Here is a 22,627-nt window from a genome sequence, read left to right as displayed (position 1 = left end):
CAATTCCTAGCAAAACATGACCCCGAGATCCGTAGAAATTGTATTTAATCGTAGATCAGACCAGAATGATTATCAGGCAATTTGCTTGGTAAGCGTTATAAACAATAATCTCTTACAATCCATTCATCGTACTGACGATGGCGGCCTTGATTGTAGTGATAATTGTAAAATAAACACTAAACACTCAACACTGACCTTTGTGAATTAGAGGTATAACAGTTTTTCGGTGTAGTGACAAAAAAAGGATTTTGACAGAATTGAGTCTTAAAGTATACTTTGCGAATAGTGTAAAGTTTATTTAGTGCCACGACCGATTATAATTGTGTATTTTAACCCAGAAAAATAGTTATTTGTACGACAAGAGGGCAAAGTTTGATATTTCTTCGAGTGCTTATTTTGAGTCCCGTGTAAGCGAAAAATTCTATTTAGATTTAGAATCTTGAGCGTAGTAAGTATAATTATTAGTATTCATAATTATACATTTTACGTATTATAACATTAAAAACCTTCGCGCTTTGAACACATATTAAATCAAATTTACAATCGGGTCTATCGCGAATTTATTTTGTTACTTTTATTTACCGACGTTTTAGTTTCAAAATGTCAAAACAGAGATTTGTGTGACTACCCGACGAAAAGTGCATGAAAAAGTTTGGGGTGGGGTGGGGGAATGAATTCGCGATAGACCCGATTGTAAATGTGATTTAATATTTTACGTCTTACCATGCGGCCATGCCAAGAATAATACATAATTTTAAATAGACTTATCTTAGCTTGACTTAGCATGGTTAACTGTTTCCTTGGTAATAAATATTACTCACTTACATATTATTATTTATTGATGTCAAGCCTGCTGCGGTATTCAGATATAAAAATTATGGCATTAATTTAATATTGATTCGATATTACTCAATGAGGAAATTAAAAGAATGGCACAAGAACGAAATGATTGGCGATTACTCCACCGACAAGAGCAAAGCTCTTATGTTGTGATGATGATGATGATGATTACGCAATGAATCGCGCTCACAATTAATGAATACGCCTGAGTGAGATGACAAAGAGTAATAATAATGTGAATATCACAACAATTACATATTTTCATCATCTGTATGTTGCTCCTGGATGTCTGGGCCTGGGGCGATTGTTTATGTGCGGTAGTGAATAATTTTCATATGAAATGTAGTGTATACATATAGTTATATATACAAGGATGAGACTGATAGTACTGAAGGTGACGACTCAGTCAAAGAATAAAACGAAATTAGTGAACAGAACCTCAAAAAAATATGTATAAATAATTTACCTCTGTGAGGTCAAAGATTAAGGCCCGCTTGCACCATCCCACTAACCCGGGGTTAAGCGGTTAAACCGTTAACCCAGTGTCAAAATTTACTGGTAACCATGGTAACTCAGGTTTAACCGGTTAGCCCTGAGTTAGTGGAATGGTGCGAGTTGGCCTAAATAATATGTAAGACAATGTGTGAGGTTCGTGCATTTAGAAACATAAATAGTAAACTGGTTTTAATGCACTTAAAACAAATGTGACTCAAATAAATATTTATATGATCTCAGAAATAAATAAATGTAATGCTAATGGTCAATAAAGTAGAACTTTTTGAAAACAAATTACCCAAACGAAATCGATCTAAAGTAGATATAAATTAATAAAATAAAAAAATATAAGTGTTAATGGTATCGTATGTATAACGACCATTACAAAAATTATAGACGTAGCAAAACCAATTAACATCTTGTGTGATAAATGGTAACTATCTGCCACTTTATAATATCCTTCGAAATATATTCCTAATTTCACGCTTTGTTTTTACTGCCTTTATGTACTTATGTATACCGAAACTTTAACTGCATATTATACAATACATATAACTCATAATTATAAGCTCTGATATTAAGGCAATATAAGTGCGCACATCAAACATTTCGATATCAAATCGGAATTAGGCGGTATTCACATCTAGGTTATACGTGTAAATATAGACTAATGTACTTGTGAATAAATATTAAGTCACTTGACTTAACTGATTTCCGCATTTTTATGACTTTAGCAGCAACAGGAAAAAGCTACAACTGCGAACTTGGAAAGTCTAAGTTTGGTAAAAATATGCAAACGTACCCCTTAAAGTTACAATATTTTAAGATGACGCGATATTTAGAGATGTCCCACTCGCACATCTTAGCGGCGTGTGGACCCGCATCCAAAGCGAAGACCGGCCTGATGGTCGTACCACGAATATCCACAATAGCGAGAAGTGTCTGCGTTCAAGTTAGTCTGTGTGCGCGTATTAATAAATAACGTGATGTGAGGAATCGGCAGTCTCGTGCGATTTCTTACGCAACAGGTCGCGGAGGCTGCCACATGGTCTCGGCATCTTAGCACCCTCTTCATACTACATACATACACGCGAGGTACGTATCTATTTTATATTTTGTCACTAATAAGCCCATTAGCGCCCATTGTACCTACTTGAGTTCACCTAGGTTACGGCGATTGATTCGATTTTCTACTGTAACTCTACCTAACAGCATTAGAAAAATGGTGGGTTCCCAAAAGTAGGTGAAGGGTTAGAGTAAATTCGTTTTGTAGCAAAGACGCCTGTGAACACTATGTATTCAAATAAAGAAAGTTCAACTTTATTGGTATAACTTATAGCGGCGAGGTGATATTTCTGGGTGGCCTGTAGTGTTTTTTTCCTTTATTTCAAAACTTACTACTAGTTAGTGCTGATTATGCTTCAGTTGTGCTTGTAGTCTAAAGTAAGTTGACAACACTGTAAAGGGGCCCACTGACTATCAGTCCGCCGGACGATATCGGCCTGTCAGTTAGAACAACAAATATTTGACAGTTCCGAACAACTGACAGGCCGATATCGTCCGGCGGACTGGTAGTCAGTGGGCCCTTTCAATTGACATTGTATAGTTTAAAAAAGCTTTTATTAACTAAGGACCAACATTTTACATAAAAGCTAACCTTTATACTAGGTCATTTTTAGACATATAAACAAATAGTTGTAGCCGGCTAAATTAAGGTATGTAGGTACAAACGCGTATAGTACTTACAAATACTTACGTACATAACCCAAGACCCACGTACTGACAGAATACCATTTGGGCGCCAATGTAGCCGGCTAACTAGAGCGATAGAAAATGAAAACTAGGTTCTTAAAGTAAAACAATATAATAGTAAAAATATTTACAATAAATTAAACTAATTTATGTCAGTACATGAGTCAAAACTAATAAAATACCGTCACTGGCCTTAACGTTTTCGAATTCCAATCTTCTTCGAGCCGAACGATGAATTTCGGCAGCGATAGTAGCAACTGCGGGCTACGCGGGCTCACCAGGCGCAAGCAGATAAAAACTTCAGGAGCGAATATCCAGAAAATAAGTAGCTTCAATCATGCGTCTTCAGTTTTAAACCAAAAGAAAGGGCTGCAACAATCGTGCGTTCTTAGTTTTCGGGTCGGAACCTAACCCAAGCCTCATTCAGTTACAAGAACCAGTGACGTATAAATAAGACTTGGATTAGGTTTCATTCTACAATTATACAAATTTTACCTGCATTAGACGCACAGCCCTCGTATTACAACCGTATTAGTACTTTTAACACAAATCATTAGCTTTGAGTCACATTAAATAAATATAAGTTGTGCTTATTCGCAACAAAATTCCGAGAGAAAATTTATGAGAAAAAACAAAAGACGGGCGGGCAAATTCTTTAAAAAAAAACGCGGGTAACGCGGGGACGGGGAGTGCTGTGTCATACACCGGATACGTAGTATTTCCGGACCTAATTTGTATTTGAAGTAAGCCATGTCAACCGAAGCCGGGGCGGGTCGCTAGTTATATATAATTGAAGTAAAGTTACTATCATTATCGTATGGCTTTATTGATGAAAAACACAAAAAAATCAGATATTACAAAGATAAAATTAACATTATGTGTGCTATAGTCTTAGATCTAAGTTTGATAGCCATTCCCTGGCATCCGCAGTTATCGCGTGCAGTTCTTTCACGCCTCCAGGAACGAGTAAAGAGCGAGCTCTATTTACCGTCTTTCAGTATTAATTAAATTACCGGTACACCCGGTACAGTTACGTTTATTTTCATAGCTCTACCTCTTTTCATTCAGTAAATCTTGTGACGTAACGGCTTTTTTGGTCAAAAAAATATCGTGAACTTTACTGTGATCGTGAATATAATATTAATTAAATGTATTGGCGACAAAAGCAGTTTGCAGTCATAAAAACAATATAATGTTCTTATACTTAGCTATAAAATTTTAATTAAATCCATTCATATGTATGTTTGATATTTATTTACATAATGCTAAAATATATGAAGAATGAAGTAAGATATCTAAATATTCAAAAAAAATGTCTACTGAGTTCGTTGGGAATGTTTGCGTGACTTGGAGCGTAAATTTTGCGTTTTAAATTGATTAAAACCGGAATAGCAGGTGCTATATATTGGTAGTTAGTAGCTAATAATAATAACCACATTGACACAGTCACTAACAAGCCACCTTCTGGTTTTTTGTAACCTTTTAATATTATAAATATTATAATTCGCAATTCAAATTATCGTCAGCCTCGCCATGGAGAGATTTATTTTCTTTTATATTATATAGGCGATAAACTTTAAACTTACGACTTTTTAATTAAAGCATAAATAAAACCAAAAGTAACTATGCGTAATGCGGAACCTTTATATGTATTAAATTAGTAAAAAAGAAACGCAATAATTTGTTTACAGGCCAATTCGAACGTACACTGACATCAGAATGATATCTAAACGATGTCATTGAGTTATCGTGCATTTCGCTCGTACTTGTTCGTACATGTATTGGCGCAAGCGAGACGCACGACAACTCAATGACATCATTTACATATAATTTCGATTTGGCTACCTACGTACCAATTTACCTACGTTCGAGTCGGCCTGTTAGTTAAGTATTATAAATTAACCTCATATCAACGCTTATTAGAATAGAATAGAATAAAATTTATTCGTAAGCACAAACAAACGAGAATTTACATATTAAAATAAAACCTAGAATAAGAATAAAGTGCCACGAAATGGCCTCATCTCAGCATGTTGCTGGTGGCTTCCAGCGCTGCGCTGATCATCCGATGAGACCATCAAGTGAGAAGAATCACGGAAGTATTATGTGAGGCCTACCATAAAAATAGATTTGAATAGATATTTAATACAACGTATTGATTTTCAATCATTATAAGACTACGAGTATAAACTACTATAAACTTATTGATAAAGCATCGTTAAATTGTTATTGTAATCATGTCCAAGGCCGCAAATGTGTAAAACCTTTAAAATCAATTAGGCTGACGTATTAAAGCAAGAACTTATAGCCTTAGATTCATATATAAAAACGATTTGTTATTTGCAAAACTTATTAAACACCTGCCTTGAACCTCGTTCTAACAAAGTAACTATAAGTGTTTATTACAAGAGCACTTAAACCCAACTCATAAATGACAAATTTTGCTGTCGAAGGCCGGAGCTTGACAAAAAAACTTTTCTGATCCGACGATCAATCAGAACTGCCAGGATTTTTCAATAAAAATTCTTACTCGTATAAACTGACTGCAATCATAGTTTTGTTTGTAAGTAAGAAATGAGTACTAAATAAAACGATCCTTTCTCCAAACAAAGTTGATACAATTTATACTTAACAATACAGTTTTAGCAATTGTATTCGAAATTTACTTAGATTAGATAGAGTAAGTTTAGTTCATGAATGTTCAGACTTCAGATTCAGATGCAGCGAATAATCCTTTACCATCGTATTTTCATGGAAACGTAAGAACAGGTCTTGCTATTTCAGTCAGTCTCAATACAAAAAGTACTGGGACGTTGACTGAAGCATCATGAAAAATCAAATCAATCGTTTCCGAGAAAATACGATGGCAAAGGATTGCATCTGTATTTATTGACTTTTTACCTCTAAGCGCCACTTTCACCATCCCACTAACCCGGGGTCAACTGGTTATACCGTTAATCCAGGGTCAAATTGAACTGGTAAGCATGGTATCTCCAGGTTTAACCGTGGGATGGTGCAAGTGGCCTTTAATGGAACAGTGTTGCTTTTATTTTATTTCGTTCGATTTTAAAACAAAACAAATTCAATTATATTTTCTAAATACGTATCAGTGATTAAATTTGACTAGTATGTTGCCTTTTTTAGGGTTCCGTACCCAAAGTGTAAAAACGGGACACTATTACTAAGACTCCGCTGTCCGTCTGTCCGTCCGTCTGTCCGTCTGTCTGTCTGTCTGTCACCAGGCTATATCTCATGAACCGTGATAGCTAGACAGTTAAAATTTTCACAGATGATGTATTTCTGTTGCCGCTATAACAACATAAAATGGGTCAGCCGCATTCGAGGGAAGCCAGTACTGTCAAACTGGTTTAATTTGGCAGACATTCAGACGTACTCTATGAGTAACCACAATTAAAATGAAACAATACTAAAAAGTACGGAACCCTCGGTGCGCGAGTCCGACTCGCACTTGGCTGGTTTTTAGGGTTCCGTACCCAAAGGGTAAAAACAGGACCCTATTACTAAGACTCCGCTGTCCGTCTGTCCGTCTGTCTGTCTGTCACCAGGCCTGTATCTCATGAACCGTGATAGCTAGACAGTTGAAATTTTCACAGATGATGTATTTCTGTTGCCGCTATAACAACAAATACTAAAAAGTACGGAACCCTCGGTGCGCGAGTCCGACTCGCACTTGGCCGGTTTTTCTATTATGCTGGGCCGCTAGAGATTTGTAAAATGAGTAACTACTTCAAGACTTCGCATTATTAAGAGCCATTAAATCTGCTTTAAGAGTCTTGTGAAGGCAGATGGAATAGTAAAAAAATTAGTAAATAATATTTAATGAATACTTACTTGGTTCAGTGCCAATCGCTTACGCATTCGGTCAATTTTATAAATCGATGTTTTAGCGAATCGTATCTGAACAAATATCCGGGTAGGTGTCCACAACTTTATAGATATGTCAATAAGCAGCCTCAAAATCTAAATTTATTCGTAAATTAATTTGAAGTACTTAACGCAAAGTCAAACATTATGCACTAATATATATACTCGTAAATATGTATTATGCATAAATCTGCTGTCTTGACTCACATTTTTCATAAACCGTCGTATGACTTTTAAAGTTAGATGATAAATTATCAGTTTATTTATGAACATCATAAATCCGATTTACGTATTACATCATTTATTTTACTCTTTATTTATGGAAATGGCCTTGAAAAAAAAAGTGTTACAGATCCTCATCTCACGATGTCTAATTTTATGGATCAAGACACAGTTGTAACTAATACACTATTATCTGCGACATAGTTTTGTTCGACCACTTTAGTCCCAAAAAAGACACCTGACAAAAGAAGCACAGTGTAGAATAGTACTTTAATTATGCACATGATTTTTTTTCATTCTTTTAAATTTTGAACGAAACGTGAAATAATACACTACACTACCTATTGTTTAAGTATTACGACGTTACGCCATTTGCCTTGACTTTGACGAAGTAGGTGTAGGTACGTCTATTAATATCATATTTGACATTTCATTATTGCAAAATGTTTTGTAAACTATTATTAATATACAGCTTGTCTAAAAAATAAGTTCATTCCCGTTGCCGGGGAGGTTTTGGGATTATACCATATTATACTGACCAACTTTTACTATGGGACCAACCACAAAATCGTGAAAAAAAAAATTGACCCTCCCATAGAAAATGGACCTGCCAAAATGTATGAAAAGAACCAGCCAAATTTTTTTTCGCGATTTCGGGGTCTATACACTGAGCTTGTTTTTTCAGATGTCTTTTCTGGAAGTAAAGTGATCGAACAAAACTATGTCATAGATAATAGTGTAGTTACAACAACCTGTGTCTTGATCCATAAAATTAGACATCGTGAGATGAGGATCTGCAACACTTTTTTTCAAGGCCACTTCCATAAATAAATAGTAAAATAAATTATGTAATGAATGTGGAAAAAAAATTGACCCTCCCATAGAAAAAGGACCAGCCAAAATGTATGAAACAGCCAAATTTTTTTTTTCGCGATTTCGGGGTTGGTCCCATAGTAAAAGTTGCTCAGTATAATCCCAAAACCTCCCTGGCAACGGAAATGCACTTATCTTTGAGCCACCGTGTGTAGGTACATTTTCTTACTTAATTTGTTGATATGACTAGGTTTGTATAAAACGGATTAGCCTTTTTCTGTTGTTTGATTATAATTTTATGTATGTACCTAACAAAATGTCACATTGTTATAAAAATAAGTTAAATTACTATTAATAGTTTATTACTTATTTACTTAGCATTAATCCATGATTTTCTTTTTCAGATGGTTCGCATAAGGAGGCTGTTTGTCCTGGCGACCATCATGACCTGGTATCTTGAGGCTCAGGGCGCCGACAAGTACACGGACGAGAACCGACCATACGAGTTCGGGTTTAATATCGATGGGGAACAACACCGACATGAGAAGAAAGGTAACACATCAGTTATTTATATTGATGACATATATTATTATTTAACCTTTTAGCCGCGCCGCCACGTCAATGAAGTAAGTAATAAAGTGTCATCAACGCCATGTCAAAAATTGTCCGTATAACATATTAAGTCATGGCGTGTGGAGCACGAAATATACTTTTTACTGTACATCTGGTGCTCCATTACGACACCATGTGCTATAATAAGCATTACGTAACTACGTCGAAAATTTAAAACGTTGTACAATATACGTGCGAGTAGTTAATTCGCAACTCGCCATTCGTTACGAATTTCCTTTTTTTCGCACTTGTATCATAAATAACTATAATGTACTGACTTTTTATCAAGTGAAAAGGTTAAATAATAAGTAGGCAAACAAGGCAGTAGGTATAATGATAGGCTGGGTAATAGAATTAAGTGTTCTGAATAGTAAAGCTTTCATTTCATATGTATTTGTTATTTAACTATGCAAAAACGTCTGAACAGCATTGGACAGAAATACGCATTTAAGTTCTTTATATTACAACATTCATTAGCGTGCCTATAGTTCGGTATTATTTAGTGACGTGAAAGGCGAACCACACATTCTCAACAGACTGTTGTAATTTCATAAATATTCCAAAGGTGCGACATACTCTTTTTAAATTTGGTGTAAGACTAGTAAGAAAAACGATAAAACTTTTATTTAACTTGCAACGTAAGTATGTAAGGTTAGATGGGGTAAGAGCACAAGAGACACCGGGAGGAGGATGCGGAAGCTCACCCGTTGCGGCGCAAACGAGCTAGGCGGAGGCGGGTCGCCCATGACCGCCGCCTGCCGCCATAACGGGGACCTCTGGGTGGCAGTCACGGGGACGACTGTCACCTGACAGAATCTAAGTCCTCATGGTGAGGGGCATTCTAGGATGCCCCCCCCCCCCCCGCCCCGAATGGATGATTGGAGTTTTCCTCCAGAGAAGGGGCTTAACAGCCGTTCGCTGCGGGGTCATGGTAGAGTGCACTGGCATTCCCATGGCCTCGCCTTACAGCACCGAGGCGTCAGACAGGTGGGTAAGAGACACCGGGACAAGAATAACACTTGTAGGGAATCCTCATACTGTTTCTCTTGCCCTGAGCAAAATAAACTATGTTTGGCTTACCCCACATGACCTTATCTATTCTTATACGAGTCAAACCTTGCAAGTTAAATTTGACTTCAAATTAAGCTGAAAATTTTCATACATATGTAAGTCGGGTGACAATGCAATATTATGGTACCATTGAGCTGATCTGATGATGGAGACAGGTGGTCATAGGAACTCTGTGATAAAATAACGCAACGCAACCTAGTTGTATTTGGGGTTTTTAGAATTAACTCGATGAGTATTAGTTGCCTGTGGAAAGAAAAATACAGTCAGCGATAAAAGCTTGTACCAAAAATGAATTTTTTGCCAAAAACTTATTTTAGCATTAAAATTACCTAATAACTAAGGATAATAGTGACAATAACATTAAACTGTCCATCCAAATAAGTAATCCTGATTGGGGAGGCATAATCTATAACGTTATACAGTCTAAGGAAAATCACGAAAATTTGATTCTCGATCAGATGGCGCCACTACCTTTGGCCTATTCTCGTATAGAGGGCGTTGACAGTTTCGTTTGTTATTTAACAATTTTAACGCATATCAGTGAAAGAAATGGGTCAAAATCATACAAAAATAATTAATGCTAATAATTTTTTTTTATCCATATTCTAATAAGAATTAATTAGTGCATTTTCGTGATGCACACTTGATGATCTCTTCTTTTCTTGCTGTTGTTGTCTGTACATGTTCGTACTTGTGTTGTGATCGTCACGAATAAATGTCTTTTATCTTTTTTTTTTTTTTTTTAATACATTTTATCGTACTTTTATAAATCTACATTTTTAGTTTTAAAGTGTGTCGATAGATGGCAGTGAATTTACTGTGGTTACAAAATTTGCTATGACAGTACCGCAGTATTATCTCCTCTTTGGTTTTAATTAAATTGTCAGACCATTCACCAGATGTGTAAAGAAAATTATATTAACATGAGACCAGTCGACTCCAAAACCGGTCGACAATTATAACATTACCATGATTATGTCATAAATATATTGTATTTTAGACATTAGCAAATCGTTTTGTCTAGCGTCCGCAGTAAGACAATGAGCTAGTTTTATAATTTAATAAAAGGACAATTTGGCCATATAAAAACAAGTAAAAAACTTACCACTTCCGACATTATGTTAATTGATTGCCTCTTAATACCTATATACTATATACAACTCGTTGTAAAAATTATATTATTATCTTAATTTATTGTTAAATTATGTTTCATCGAGTGTGCAAATTTACTCAGCTGTTTTTGTTTCGAAGATGCAAATCACACGTGTGAAATTAAATAAGTAGTTCTAGCGATCTAGCTCACGAAAAAACATTGTTTTGAAAATGAAATCGTTCGAAAGAGACTTAAATTTAGTTAAGTTTAGACCAAGTAGGTATTAAGGAATATATAAGGTGAATATACTATCATGATGATTGATGTAAATTTTTGTCGACTTGTTAAGTGTAATGCTACCGTTAATCAATTACGTTTTAAAACGTAGGCTGGCATGAAGTCTGGTCTACCTAGCCAAGTCACCGTCAAAATGGTCGAGTCTAGTCGTCGTGAACAAATATTGATTTATAAGTTATCGGTCTGAAGGCACTTCAAACAAACAATTCTGCGATAATCATAAATATACACGTCATAATACACGTTTGTTAACAGACGAGAATGGTATCATCATGGGCGAATTCGGTTTCATCACGGCCGACGGAGTTTACCATGTAACTGTCTACGCTACCGACGAAAATGGAAACTTCAAGATCCTATCCATGAAGAACATTCGAGTCAAACCATGTAAGTTGCGCAGTATTCGTTAATTAATATCGTTAAGGCTGCAATCGTTATCAGGTTATCGTTAATCGTCGATTTGTAATGAGTTTTGAGTTCAGATTCCATTGTTATCATAGATATAAACCTTATTGGGCAGAATGAAGGTTACATTCTGAACTGTACGCGTCGACCGCGTCGTCATGTATAGTAGTCTGTGGCGGCGAAAAGGTTACAGAATCGAGTTATACGCAAATTGTTAATTATTTGGCCGAACTCTACAAGGCAAGATGAAGATGTTGCTAAGATGATTTGATTTGATAAACCTGATTACGAGTTCGTCAAGCTAGTTGAGGAGTTTTTTTATAGATTGCCACGCCTTTTAACGTGAACATTACTAATATCTACGCAAAATCATCGTGATTGTAGCCATTATAACTTAATGTTAGAAGCGAATAACTTACGATAAAAACGGAACATGAATACTGTCATACACCAGTAACCACACAAAAATAAAATGGAGACTGATTAATTTTCAGATCCAACGTCACCTGAAGTATCATCTAGGAAAGGCAACTCTTTACCTTTCCCTCCATCGCCATCGCAACAAGCGCCAATAACCCAAGGCCCTGCTCCCCAGCAGCCGAAACCAAATCAGCCCTCTAGGTCCTGCTCGCACTGCAGCTTGCCTACAACCACAACGCAAGCGCCAAAATTAACAGACGTAGCGGTAGTTTCTCGAGATCCTCTGCCGTCTTCTGTCCTGGGTACAAACCCCGCCACCCCACCGAAGTATCCTCTGGCAGTCGATGACTATCAAAACTTCCCACAAGGTCAACAGAACCTTCCAGCTCAAGGAGGCGTCGGGGCAGCCGCTCCCAACTACCCTCAACAAGGCGCAGCAGGTGGACCTAACTACCCACAGAGTGGACAAGATTCCCAGACAAACTATCCTCAGGGGCCAGGCTCACCCCAACAGGGTCCTAATAGTTATAATCCGCAAGGGCAAGGACCACAAGCCGGACCTAATTACCCGCAGCCAGGACAGAACTATCCTCAAGAAGGACAAAACTACCCACAACCAGGACAATCTGGACAAAATGCGCCATCAGGCAACTTCCCTGAAACTCCGGAAAAAAACCTTTTACCTCCATCTGGAGAGAGAGAACCAAAGCAAATCGAGTCGCGATTTGGCGAAACACCTGGAGCCCAGAATAACCAAATTGGTCCTCAAGGTCTTAGTAAACCACAGCTGATTTCAGCCCAAATGCAAATCGTTGATAAAAACACAGATGTAAATCACATAGCTCCTGGTGAAAGAGAAGGTCTGCCAACCGGATTGACAAAAGATGACATGACCACTCTTTTATACACGTTTAATTACACGGTCGGTTTTCACGGTCACCACGAGGAAGGCTACACTAACGGTGCTAAGAAAGGTTACTATTATGTTACCGGCAGGAACGGAGTAAGGACGAGGGTAGACTACGTGGCCGACGAAAATGGATTTCGCCCCAAGATAACCCAAGAAGTTCTAGACCTTCTATCGGAAGAAGTTCCTAAACCAGAAACCGAAAAAGATGAAAAATATGGTCTTAAAGGTTACGAATTCAAATGGCTTTACTATCCAGTTGACTCAAAAACTCGGTAGAAACCTAGTTTTATATGTATTTATATTTAGTTGAAATACTAACTTACCATATTAGTATTATAATTAGGGTACATATTTTTAGATTTTAATGTTATCAAGTAGGTAATAAAACATTATACTTAAATAGATAAGTTAATAGCAACTGAACTAAACACTGCCAAGAGAACTGCCGTACAGAAGACGAATTTCTTTATACTACATAGGAGTTGATAGGAGTGAAAGTACCCACCTACTAACCTATAGTATAATTTAGTGAAGCATTGCATATTATTATAATTTATTTGACAATGCATCATGTGCTCGAAAAGTGCGTTTCCTACGGAGCCATATCATGCGGAAAGTACTACTTTTCCGCACTAGTGCTTTTTGTTTTCAATTTTTTTTTTTACAGTACATATGGTGCTACTTTCTCGCACTAGTGCGGAAAAGAGCGCTTTTCGTGCATATGTCGAAAGTTTAAAGGGCCATATGTATTGGAAAACGTTGTACGATACACGTGCGAATAGGTAATTTGCAACTCGTGTCGATTTAAAACACTCCTTTTAATAATTAAACTTATTTGCCATGATGTTTTTTTTTACTCGCACAATATAATGCGGAAAGTACTACTTTTCCGCACTAGTGCTTTTTGTTTTCAATTTTTTTTTTCAGTACATATGGTGCTACTTTCTCGCACTAGTGCGGAAAAGAGCACTTTTCCGCACTAGTGCTTTTTGTTTTCAATTTTTTAATAATTAAACTTATTTGCCATGATATGTTTTTATTATTTATTCGCACAATGCATAGTAAAACATTGTATGATACACGTGCGTAAAGATGATTTCCGACTCGTTGCATAAATAGCTAATAAAGTTTATCATAAAACATTTTTATCTTAATGTTGTTGTTTTTGTCACATTACCGTCTTTAAACAACGAATCCTCTAACGGCTCTAATCTTACTCCCTATTCGCAAAATCGATCCAGCGATCCACGAACCACGCCGAGCGCGATCAGAGACTCGCGAACCACGTTACTGACACAAACCTACGTCATCATTAACCTGTGAACAGCATGATGACGTAGCTTTTGTCACGTGGTTCGCGAGTCTCGGAAGAGTGAAGACAGGATATACCCTGCCCCTGCCTTTTGCCCGCGATTTCGTCTGCGTGGACTTAGTAACAGCAGCTAAAGTAAGTATAGCGCCTGGATAAAGTCTCATGGCAATCATTTAATTTGAGCATATGCACACAAATTATCAGGCAGTTCATTAATAGGCTATTTGACTAATTTTAGAAAATGGTTTTAATTGATTGTTTATGACTTAATAATTACACTACATTGATATTTCCGTGAAATTTCCTGTATTAAATATAAAAAAACAATGTTAAAGTTTATTTATTTTGAACGCGCCTTAAACGCTGTTTTTGCAAAGGGGCTAATCACGTGACACGTGTGACGTCACACGCGAGTACACTCAGTCAATGACCTTAGTAAATCTTATGGTTTATGTGCATTGAATTGATTATTTCACTGTAAAATGGTATATAAATGGTGTATAGTGCCGCAATGTTCAAGTACGACTATAAAAAATCCAGATAAATTGTTTGTTTCCGTTCCAACGAATCCCAAAAAAGAAAAATGTGGTTAAAACTAGCGCGAAGAGACCCAAAGAGCATTTTAGCGCATACAAATGTTTTTATGTGTGAAGACCACTTCGATGTTAATAATATTTAACTGTAAATAAATATGGTAGTTAAAGCAGCGGATTTTGTTGTATTTAACGAAACAAGATCTAGGTATTTAATGTATTACTACATAACCTCATAACATAGCTCTTTCAGCATTAGTAGGTAGTTAGTAGCATACTTTTTCTTTCAAACTAAAGTGCAGTATGGAGATACTATTCTCGTCATCGTATTCTATATATATATATATCGTCGTCGTATTCGTATCATCGAAATCGAAATGTTCGTAAATAAACAATTTCTACGTATACTCACATAGCTGTTTTTACATTTCTAAGTTCCGCAGCATAGTAATCCGGATTATCTTTAAAGAAAAGTGCAACCTTTGATGCGTCTATGTCTGGTAGGTTGCCGCTATCAGCTTTCACATATTTAGGCTCCATTTTGAGATTCTTATGAATATTGTGCTACTAGATATACGGATAAATCGGAATATATCAGAAAACTGGAACAATAACTAAAATTAACTAAATACAAATAAAACAGTTAAAACACTCAAGTCAATCAAGAATGTTTACCCGCGTGTGACGTCATCCGAGCGTTGACCAGTCACAGAGCGTTCACGTCCCTGATGAAATTTCAAAAAATATTAAATTTTCTTTCGTTGATTTTCCAAAAACTAAACATAATTTACATTCAAATATAGTGAAATATACTTTATTAGTTTATTATCTTTCAGGATGACAGCAATTCGTTATATATTTATAATGTTGTCAAATACCCTATTATCTCAATTCCACCCCGCTATTCGCCCTCTTTAAAACAAGGAAAAATAAATATACTTAGTACTTACCTTTATTGATAGTTGGCGGTGCGCGGCGGCGGCTGTGCATGTAGAACTTGAATAAGTACACACAAATTTAAACGGTCTAACCGGGCCCGGCGTATTTCTTCAATTCGTAACACACACATTATATTACAGGTCTTGTTTTATAAACGAATTTGCTTGTTTTAATCACTATTAAATTTAAAATCCAAGTATTTCACGCAAAGGAAACTTGCATTCCGCCATTAAAAACAACTGAAAAATGAAAATCAAGATTCAAGTTTGCTCCGATTGGTTGATTTGAGCGTTACGTTATTCAAGGCCTCTACAAACGATCTGCGTTAAAGCATTACAGACGGGCGGACCGAAAAACGACCTTGCTTGGAGTTGTGCACGGAGTAGGATGGAGATGGCAAGTGGGCGTTCCCGTCTATCCGACAGTTAGTAGCGACCGACTCACTTTATGCACAGACTATGCTCAGTTGTTGTGTAAACTTCATGCTCGAATGACATTCACGTCGTACGTACGCTCGTCTAACAAAAATTGATAATTAAATTTAAAATGCCGTATTGTGCAGTATTAAGCTGCAGAAATCACAGCGGTTTAAAAAATCTTTCACGTGGAGGTATTTCCTATCACCGGTGGTTATTTATTTAAATATAATCCGATAAATACGAAAAATCTGTTTCTATTGCATTATTTACGAATGTTCGTTAAGTAAATCTATATTTTATCAGTTAGAACTTAGAGTTCACAATCCTTTGTCACTATTCTTTACGTTTATCTGGAATATTCGCTATCCTAAATGTCAAATAACTTCGCTACTCAGATGCTGCGCAATGTCGATATTTATATCGATAAAGTTAAAGTTACGATATTTCAAGTTTGATGTTTGGTAGTTCGGTAATAAATTATTATTTTAGACACGTTTCTAATTATTATTTGGGATAATCAATGTCTTAGTAAATATGGCAGCTCTGGTCATCAAGCACTAAGTTAAGTCGGGGTCATTTCATGGCAACCTTTCAAACCTTCGTATTCCTTTACATACGTTTTTGTTTTTTACACCCATCATATTTTCATCGTTAATATAATTAGACTAGGTACTTAATGCACTTATGCGTACAATGCATGCAATGTGCCATGAATAAACGTTTTATATTTTCTATTTCTTTATTATTAATTATTGTAGGTTACCACAAGATGCCGATATTAAAAATAAATGGGTCAATGCTACTGGGCAAGAAAATTAGTTTCCGCAAAAATATAGCACCATTTGCTAGGAGCATTTCTTAGAGAAAGATTTCTGGGGATAAAATTGCCATACATCTCATCTAGCGTCCACACGCCTAAAACTTAGTTACTAATTTAGTAATTATTAGTGACATTCGGGCTCACTTAATTAATAAAAAGTGTTCCGTACCACGCAAACTAGCGTGAAATATTGGAATTTTGCCGCCCCCCTTCCTGATTTGATAGGTCACAATCTTACAATCAAATCAAGTGGGATCGATGAGCCAGTTTCATGTATGCTTTCACACCATACAATTAATTTGACAATTTAATCAGGTTGTCCCGTCTAGATTGGCCTTAAATGCTGCTACAAGTAAATATTGTTAAAGACGAATACTTACCTATGTAAGTAATTGCAGATTTGTGATCACAAAATAACAGCAATACCGAGTTAATAGACCTTTAAAGAACTATGATTTTATCTGTTTGACTTTAAGATATATTTAATGTTCACATTAACAACCTAGTTGGTCAATTAATAAGAAACAAATTTCTAGTTAGATATTTGTTGTACTGTACTACATATTATTTTTCATACAATCACGATTATCACTACCTATATTATAATCATAAATAAAGTATCATCTAAATGTGTTAAAACATACGGTAATGAAATATCAATACCTAACTGAACACACAAATATCGATAAAACACTCCGATTACACTGTCCCCTCCCTATATCGTCGAATGGAAAGAAGTTCCAACGGTTAGCTACTCGCAGGCGTGTAGAGGTCTCGAAAACACCAGTGTAACGTGACCGTGAGATCCGTAACAAACCATGCGTAATTAGACCTTTCTTATACTGGTTTTTTAGCCCTTTTCTCGCCTGTTAAGTAAGTGATTTTAAAATTATATAAAATAACGCCATCTGGTGTTGAGTAGTTGTATTAGGTGAACGTTGAGCGAGCTTTTGTGAGATGAATGAGATAATGAAAGAGTCGTATGTCATATAGCTTTGACATTATATTTTAAACCGTCACTCATGTAGCCTACAGTTGATATTCGTTCGAGAAATGTCCACCGGTAATAACTTTTTGGTATGGAAAGTTGCTACGAATCAGAGCAATTTTGTAAGTGTGTGACGTATTTTAACGTGGCTATGAATGTGTGAGTTTAGCGACACTGGTTTTCATACTAAATAGGAGTCATTTCACATCCACTAGTTTATTAATTCGTGGAGTTGTGTTATTTTATTCCTGTTCATTATCGGTATAGATAAACGAGATTGTTTAAGAACCTTTCAAGTATAATTAAAATTGTATAATATAATGTCGATATGGCCACAGCAACTGTGCACTCCTTGTTAGTCGTACATAAAGTTAGACCCAGCTAAGTAAGTTGGCAGCGATTTGAATAGTCTAGACTGTGCAAGTGTTATTTAAACGTTATAAATAGTATGGGCTATCAAAATCGCTGCCAACTTAACTTGTTTAACTCTACTCTTGTTAGTGGTGCATTCATACTGTCTTTTTCTTATGCTTGTGTTATAACCCCGAAAAGAGGGATGAGTATGCATATACTCTGGCAAGCCAGCTGTCAGTATAAAATAGCGCAAAATTCAAAATTTGTATGATATAGCACTACTTCACGCCTACATTGTTCTTTGCTGCTATCCTTTTCTGCTTACAAAGCTGGGTTGCCAGAATATAGTTTTTAGTCTACTGTTACTGACAAAATTTGTTTGCTACAAATTATAATATTTGGCTTGCGATTATCGTTGGCCACGTTTCCGCTTACCACTACATATTACATGGCATGAAATGAGCGATTTCCCGACGTTTTCTACCAATAGCTATGCTTTTAATAATAAGGTATTTGACTACTAGTCAAATCAATTTCTTTTTTCCATGAATCTAGTGTAACTGGATCGGTCATGAGGGGTGGGGGAAAATGACCGAACGGGATAGTCTTATGTATCTTTCAGTAGAAGTAGCAGAGAAAGCGCTGTTATTGTTTGTCCTTGTCATAGTTTCACTTTTCCACCGCTGCCACAACCGAGGTTGTGGCAAACAAATAAGTATGTGACATGTCATGTTTGTTCGTTGCTTGTTTAATTATTGTTGTTTTGTATAAAATTGTGCTTTCTCTTATGAAATATAGTGATGGTTAGCGTTTTGAATGCTTGAACTTTGATAAAATAATGGTGAATTGTTCTGTAATCGGCTGTAACAGCCGCTCTGAGCAAAAATATGAGATCATAACCTTTCACACGTAAGTACGGTATTTTACACCTTCCTCTTAACGCAATATGTGAGAATAACATCGTAAAATTACGTTACACTCAAAGCAATGTATAATCAAACGATTTCAATAAAAATATCCCAATTATTTACGCAAATTAACAAAACATTCGTAAAATTATCCGCCCAAATTACGTAGGTAGGTAGGAGTCTGAGGTCAGCCATTTTTAAACTTCTTCTTAATTTAGCTGCATAACAATCATGTTAGGGATACCAGATGAAAATATCATCATTTTATGGGTAATTTTGACCTCGAAGTTTTTTCGTAAGTACTTCTAATTCCAAAAAAATATATAAACAAATGTTGTGAAGATTAAATGTGGTGTACATTAATTGGTGTGATTTCTTTAAATTAAAACCCATAATACATTTTATTTTACGTTTTATTTACTAAACATGTTTAGTTTTGTACCACCTGCGCGAATTATAGGAGGTATTTCATTGTTCATACGCCTAAAAAGAACGGCCCATTGACATTTTATTTAACATTTTTTTAATACCGTCAAACAAGCTAACTTTGCCTCCAGGGTAATCGCCCCATCGTGATATCAAATATTGGGGTATTTTTTACCAATATGGTATCCCCGCGTTTATGACGTCATCTATGTCTATCCCTTACGGGCGCACGCGGTAGGCCGCATCTATAGAAATATAATAGATCCCACCAAAAACATTTCATGTAAAGTGTTGCCAAGACTAGGCGCATAAAGCTTTTACACTAAAAAGCTATCAGATCCCGTAGTAGGTACCAAGACTTACTCTGTAAGTCCTAACTTTATAAGCTCTAACTGTATAAAGCCAACATCTTGGTCAAACGTACAGTACGCTTGGCCGTTTCGTTGCTGTCAAATGGACAAATTGGACAATCCCTTACTGACACTCAGAATTTGAAAGACTTGTGTTACTACTTTGTACAACAAGTCCACCGAGGGAATGTTTATGTGACTGCAACGAAACGGCCAAGCCATACTGTACGTTTGAACAAGATGTTGGCTTTATACAGTTAGAGCTTATAAAGTTAGGACTTACAGAGTAAGTCTTGGTACCTACTACGGGATCTGATAGCTTTTTAGTGTAAAAGCTTTATGCGCCTAGTCTTGGCAACACTTTACATGAAATGTTTTTGGTGGGATTTCATTCATTTTTGTAAGAGTTGATATACCAGCTAGAAATGACAATTATTCGTTTATAGAATCTACGATAATACAGGATCATGTAAACAGGCATAATTTAAAATATTTTAACATTAGATTTTTATAAAACTTACGTATTGCTAGCGCTATATATGTAGGGCCTATATAAATTATAAGTCAGGAATTTTATGTATTATAAATTGTAAGTTTCTAGAAATTTTAAAGCATTATTACCATAATCGGAATTGTTTTTAATGAAGTAAGCGTTACTGTGACTTACTGAAGCGTTCTCCGATTCAGCTCAGTCTATCGATTTTTGTGAATTTTGTGTTCATGTTTACGACTAAGTACATATTCCATTTTTGGAAAATATACAAAATCACGGAGTCATTGTAGATCAGCGCCTAAAGAAGTAGCGGTTTCGATATCATTAGGCATTTTTTTCTTTTTGATACATTCTTCAGTGTTCTATCTACATGCAAACATCTAATGCAGATATTTTATCTATTTAGATATTTAATTCTTAATGGAGAATAAGTAGCCAAATTTCACCTAGGGATCTAGATACCTTGGTGTGTAGGTACAAACCTACGTGTTATCGTGGTGCTGTTGGAAAACCGCGGCTTTGTAGTGCGACGATTTGAGTTTGACATGTATTTTTTAAATTAAAATTTGATTTTAACGAGTGCGAAGTGCGCGCCGTTCCGGCTCTCCGGCTGTTCTTCTGTATAATTCGTACGTATTACCAAAGATAGATGTATTACTCAACTTATTTTTGGCGAAATTTTGTGAGCAGAATTTATTGAAAAAATATTAAAATCGCTCACTTATCATACGCGAGTCAAGAGTTAAAAAAACTGGTATATAGCTCTCCGAATATGCATACATTGTTACGGATCTTACGGCCGCGTTACTATGGTGCGGCGCGCCACGGCGCACGGCACGCGGTCTCTACACGGCGCGAGTTGCCAATCGTTGGGAACTGTTTGATGGCACTGTGATCCGAAAACAAAAAGTACAGTTTTATGTTTTTTTCTAATAGGCTACACTTATTTAGGCTATGTTCGCGAGGTTCTACAGCTCACAGAACCTCTCTTGTGTTTAAAGTTCACCATCTCGCGTCACCGCGTTATCTCGGCATTTTTAGCCACGACACGGCTAATGGGAGCCTAGGGTCCGCTTGGCAACTAATTCCAAGAATAGGTAATAAGCGTAGGCACAAATTTTTACGAAAGCGATTGCCATTATTAGGATTAGTCCCGTTTCCTCACGATGTTTTCTTTCACGGAAACGCGACTGATAAATATAATTTCGTACATAAGTTTCGAAAAACTCATTGGTACGAGCCGGGGTTTGATCCCGCGACCTCCGGATTGAAAGTCGCACGCTCCGCAATGTCAAATAACTTACGCTTCTCAAATGCTACTGCGAACGGTAAATAGTCATATCATGATAGGAAGCTTACATTCACATATGACCTTTTATTTTCGGATGTCACTGCCGTCACTGGTGTGTCAGACAGAGTTCTCAACAGCTGGCTACTCGTAGGCGTGTAGATATCTCGGACCCACCAGTGTAACCTGACCGTAAGCTCCGTAACAAAATAAGCGTAATCGGAGAGCTTACTTATACCGGTTTGTTTAGCCCTTCACTCGCGTGTGATAAGTAAGCGATTTTAATATATTTTTTAAAGTTTATTACGGCGCCATCCAGTGTTGAGTAGCTGTATTAGATTAGTGTTAGGCAAGCTATTTTGAAATAATTAAAGAACAGTTTATGTTTCATAACTTTGACATTCTATTTTAGACCGTGGTATATGTTACCTACAGTTGATATTCATTCTAAAAATGTCAACCGGTAAAACCCTATTGGAATGGAAAGTTGCTATTAATGTATGCCGCTAAAAAGCTGTCATTTCATATTCATTAGTTTATTAATTCGTGCAAGAAACAGTGCCAATATTTCTGCCGCCTTAAGGAGAAAAACCATAAGTGACAATTTTTGCGAAATTGAGTTATTGACACCCTCGAAATCAGGAAGAAAAATGTGATTTTTCTATCTAGCAGTTATTTCTTTATCTCTAATAGGTCAAGATTTAGACAAGCATAACTACACGCCATTTTGATAAAGTTAGTTCCTTTTTGAGAAAGAAAAAGCATAAGTATATATTCATAGACAGAAAAGTACTAAAGTGACGACTTGTGTTTTTTTCCCTTTTGTGTTGAATTTAAGCCCAACATCTATTTCATAAGAAGAAAAACCATAGTTTAGTATTACATAAAATTTCTATGTAAAAAACCCTTAAGTTGACAAAAATGTTCATTTTTGTTTGTAAAAAAATATTATTAGTCATAACTCTTGGAACCTAAAAAAACA

General features: G+C 36.2%; 1 protein-coding gene across 1 annotated transcript; it reads left to right on the top strand.

Moving 5' to 3' along the window:
- Positions 1–8,403: 8,403 nt before the first annotated feature.
- Positions 8,404–13,844, top strand: LOC134742947 (protein lethal(3)malignant blood neoplasm 1). Its single transcript, XM_063676168.1, has 4 exons — positions 8,404–8,559; positions 11,336–11,467; positions 11,980–13,712; positions 13,799–13,844. The coding sequence occupies exons 1-3, from the start codon at positions 8,412–8,414 to the stop codon at positions 13,089–13,091; spliced, it is 1,392 nt and encodes a 463-aa protein (XP_063532238.1). The 5' UTR covers positions 8,404–8,411; the 3' UTR covers positions 13,092–13,712; positions 13,799–13,844.
- Positions 13,845–22,627: the final 8,783 nt, after the last annotated feature.

The sequence above is a fragment of the Cydia strobilella genome, chromosome 7 (assembly GCF_947568885.1).
Source record: "Cydia strobilella chromosome 7, ilCydStro3.1, whole genome shotgun sequence".
Lineage (NCBI taxonomy): Eukaryota > Metazoa > Arthropoda > Insecta > Lepidoptera > Tortricidae > Cydia > Cydia strobilella.
The sequence above is the reverse complement of the archived record's forward strand: the minus strand, read 5'-3'. Positions and strand labels throughout refer to the sequence as shown.

Coding starts and splice junctions, on each gene's coding strand:
- LOC134742947 (XM_063676168.1), top strand. CDS start 8,412: ATGGTTCGCATAAGGAGGCTGTTTGTCCTGGCGACCATCATGACCTGG. Junction 8,560..11,335: donor ACACCGACATGAGAAGAAAG/GTAACACATCAG, acceptor GTTTGTTAACAG/ACGAGAATGGTATCATCATG. Junction 11,468..11,979: donor GAACATTCGAGTCAAACCAT/GTAAGTTGCGCA, acceptor ATTAATTTTCAG/ATCCAACGTCACCTGAAGTA.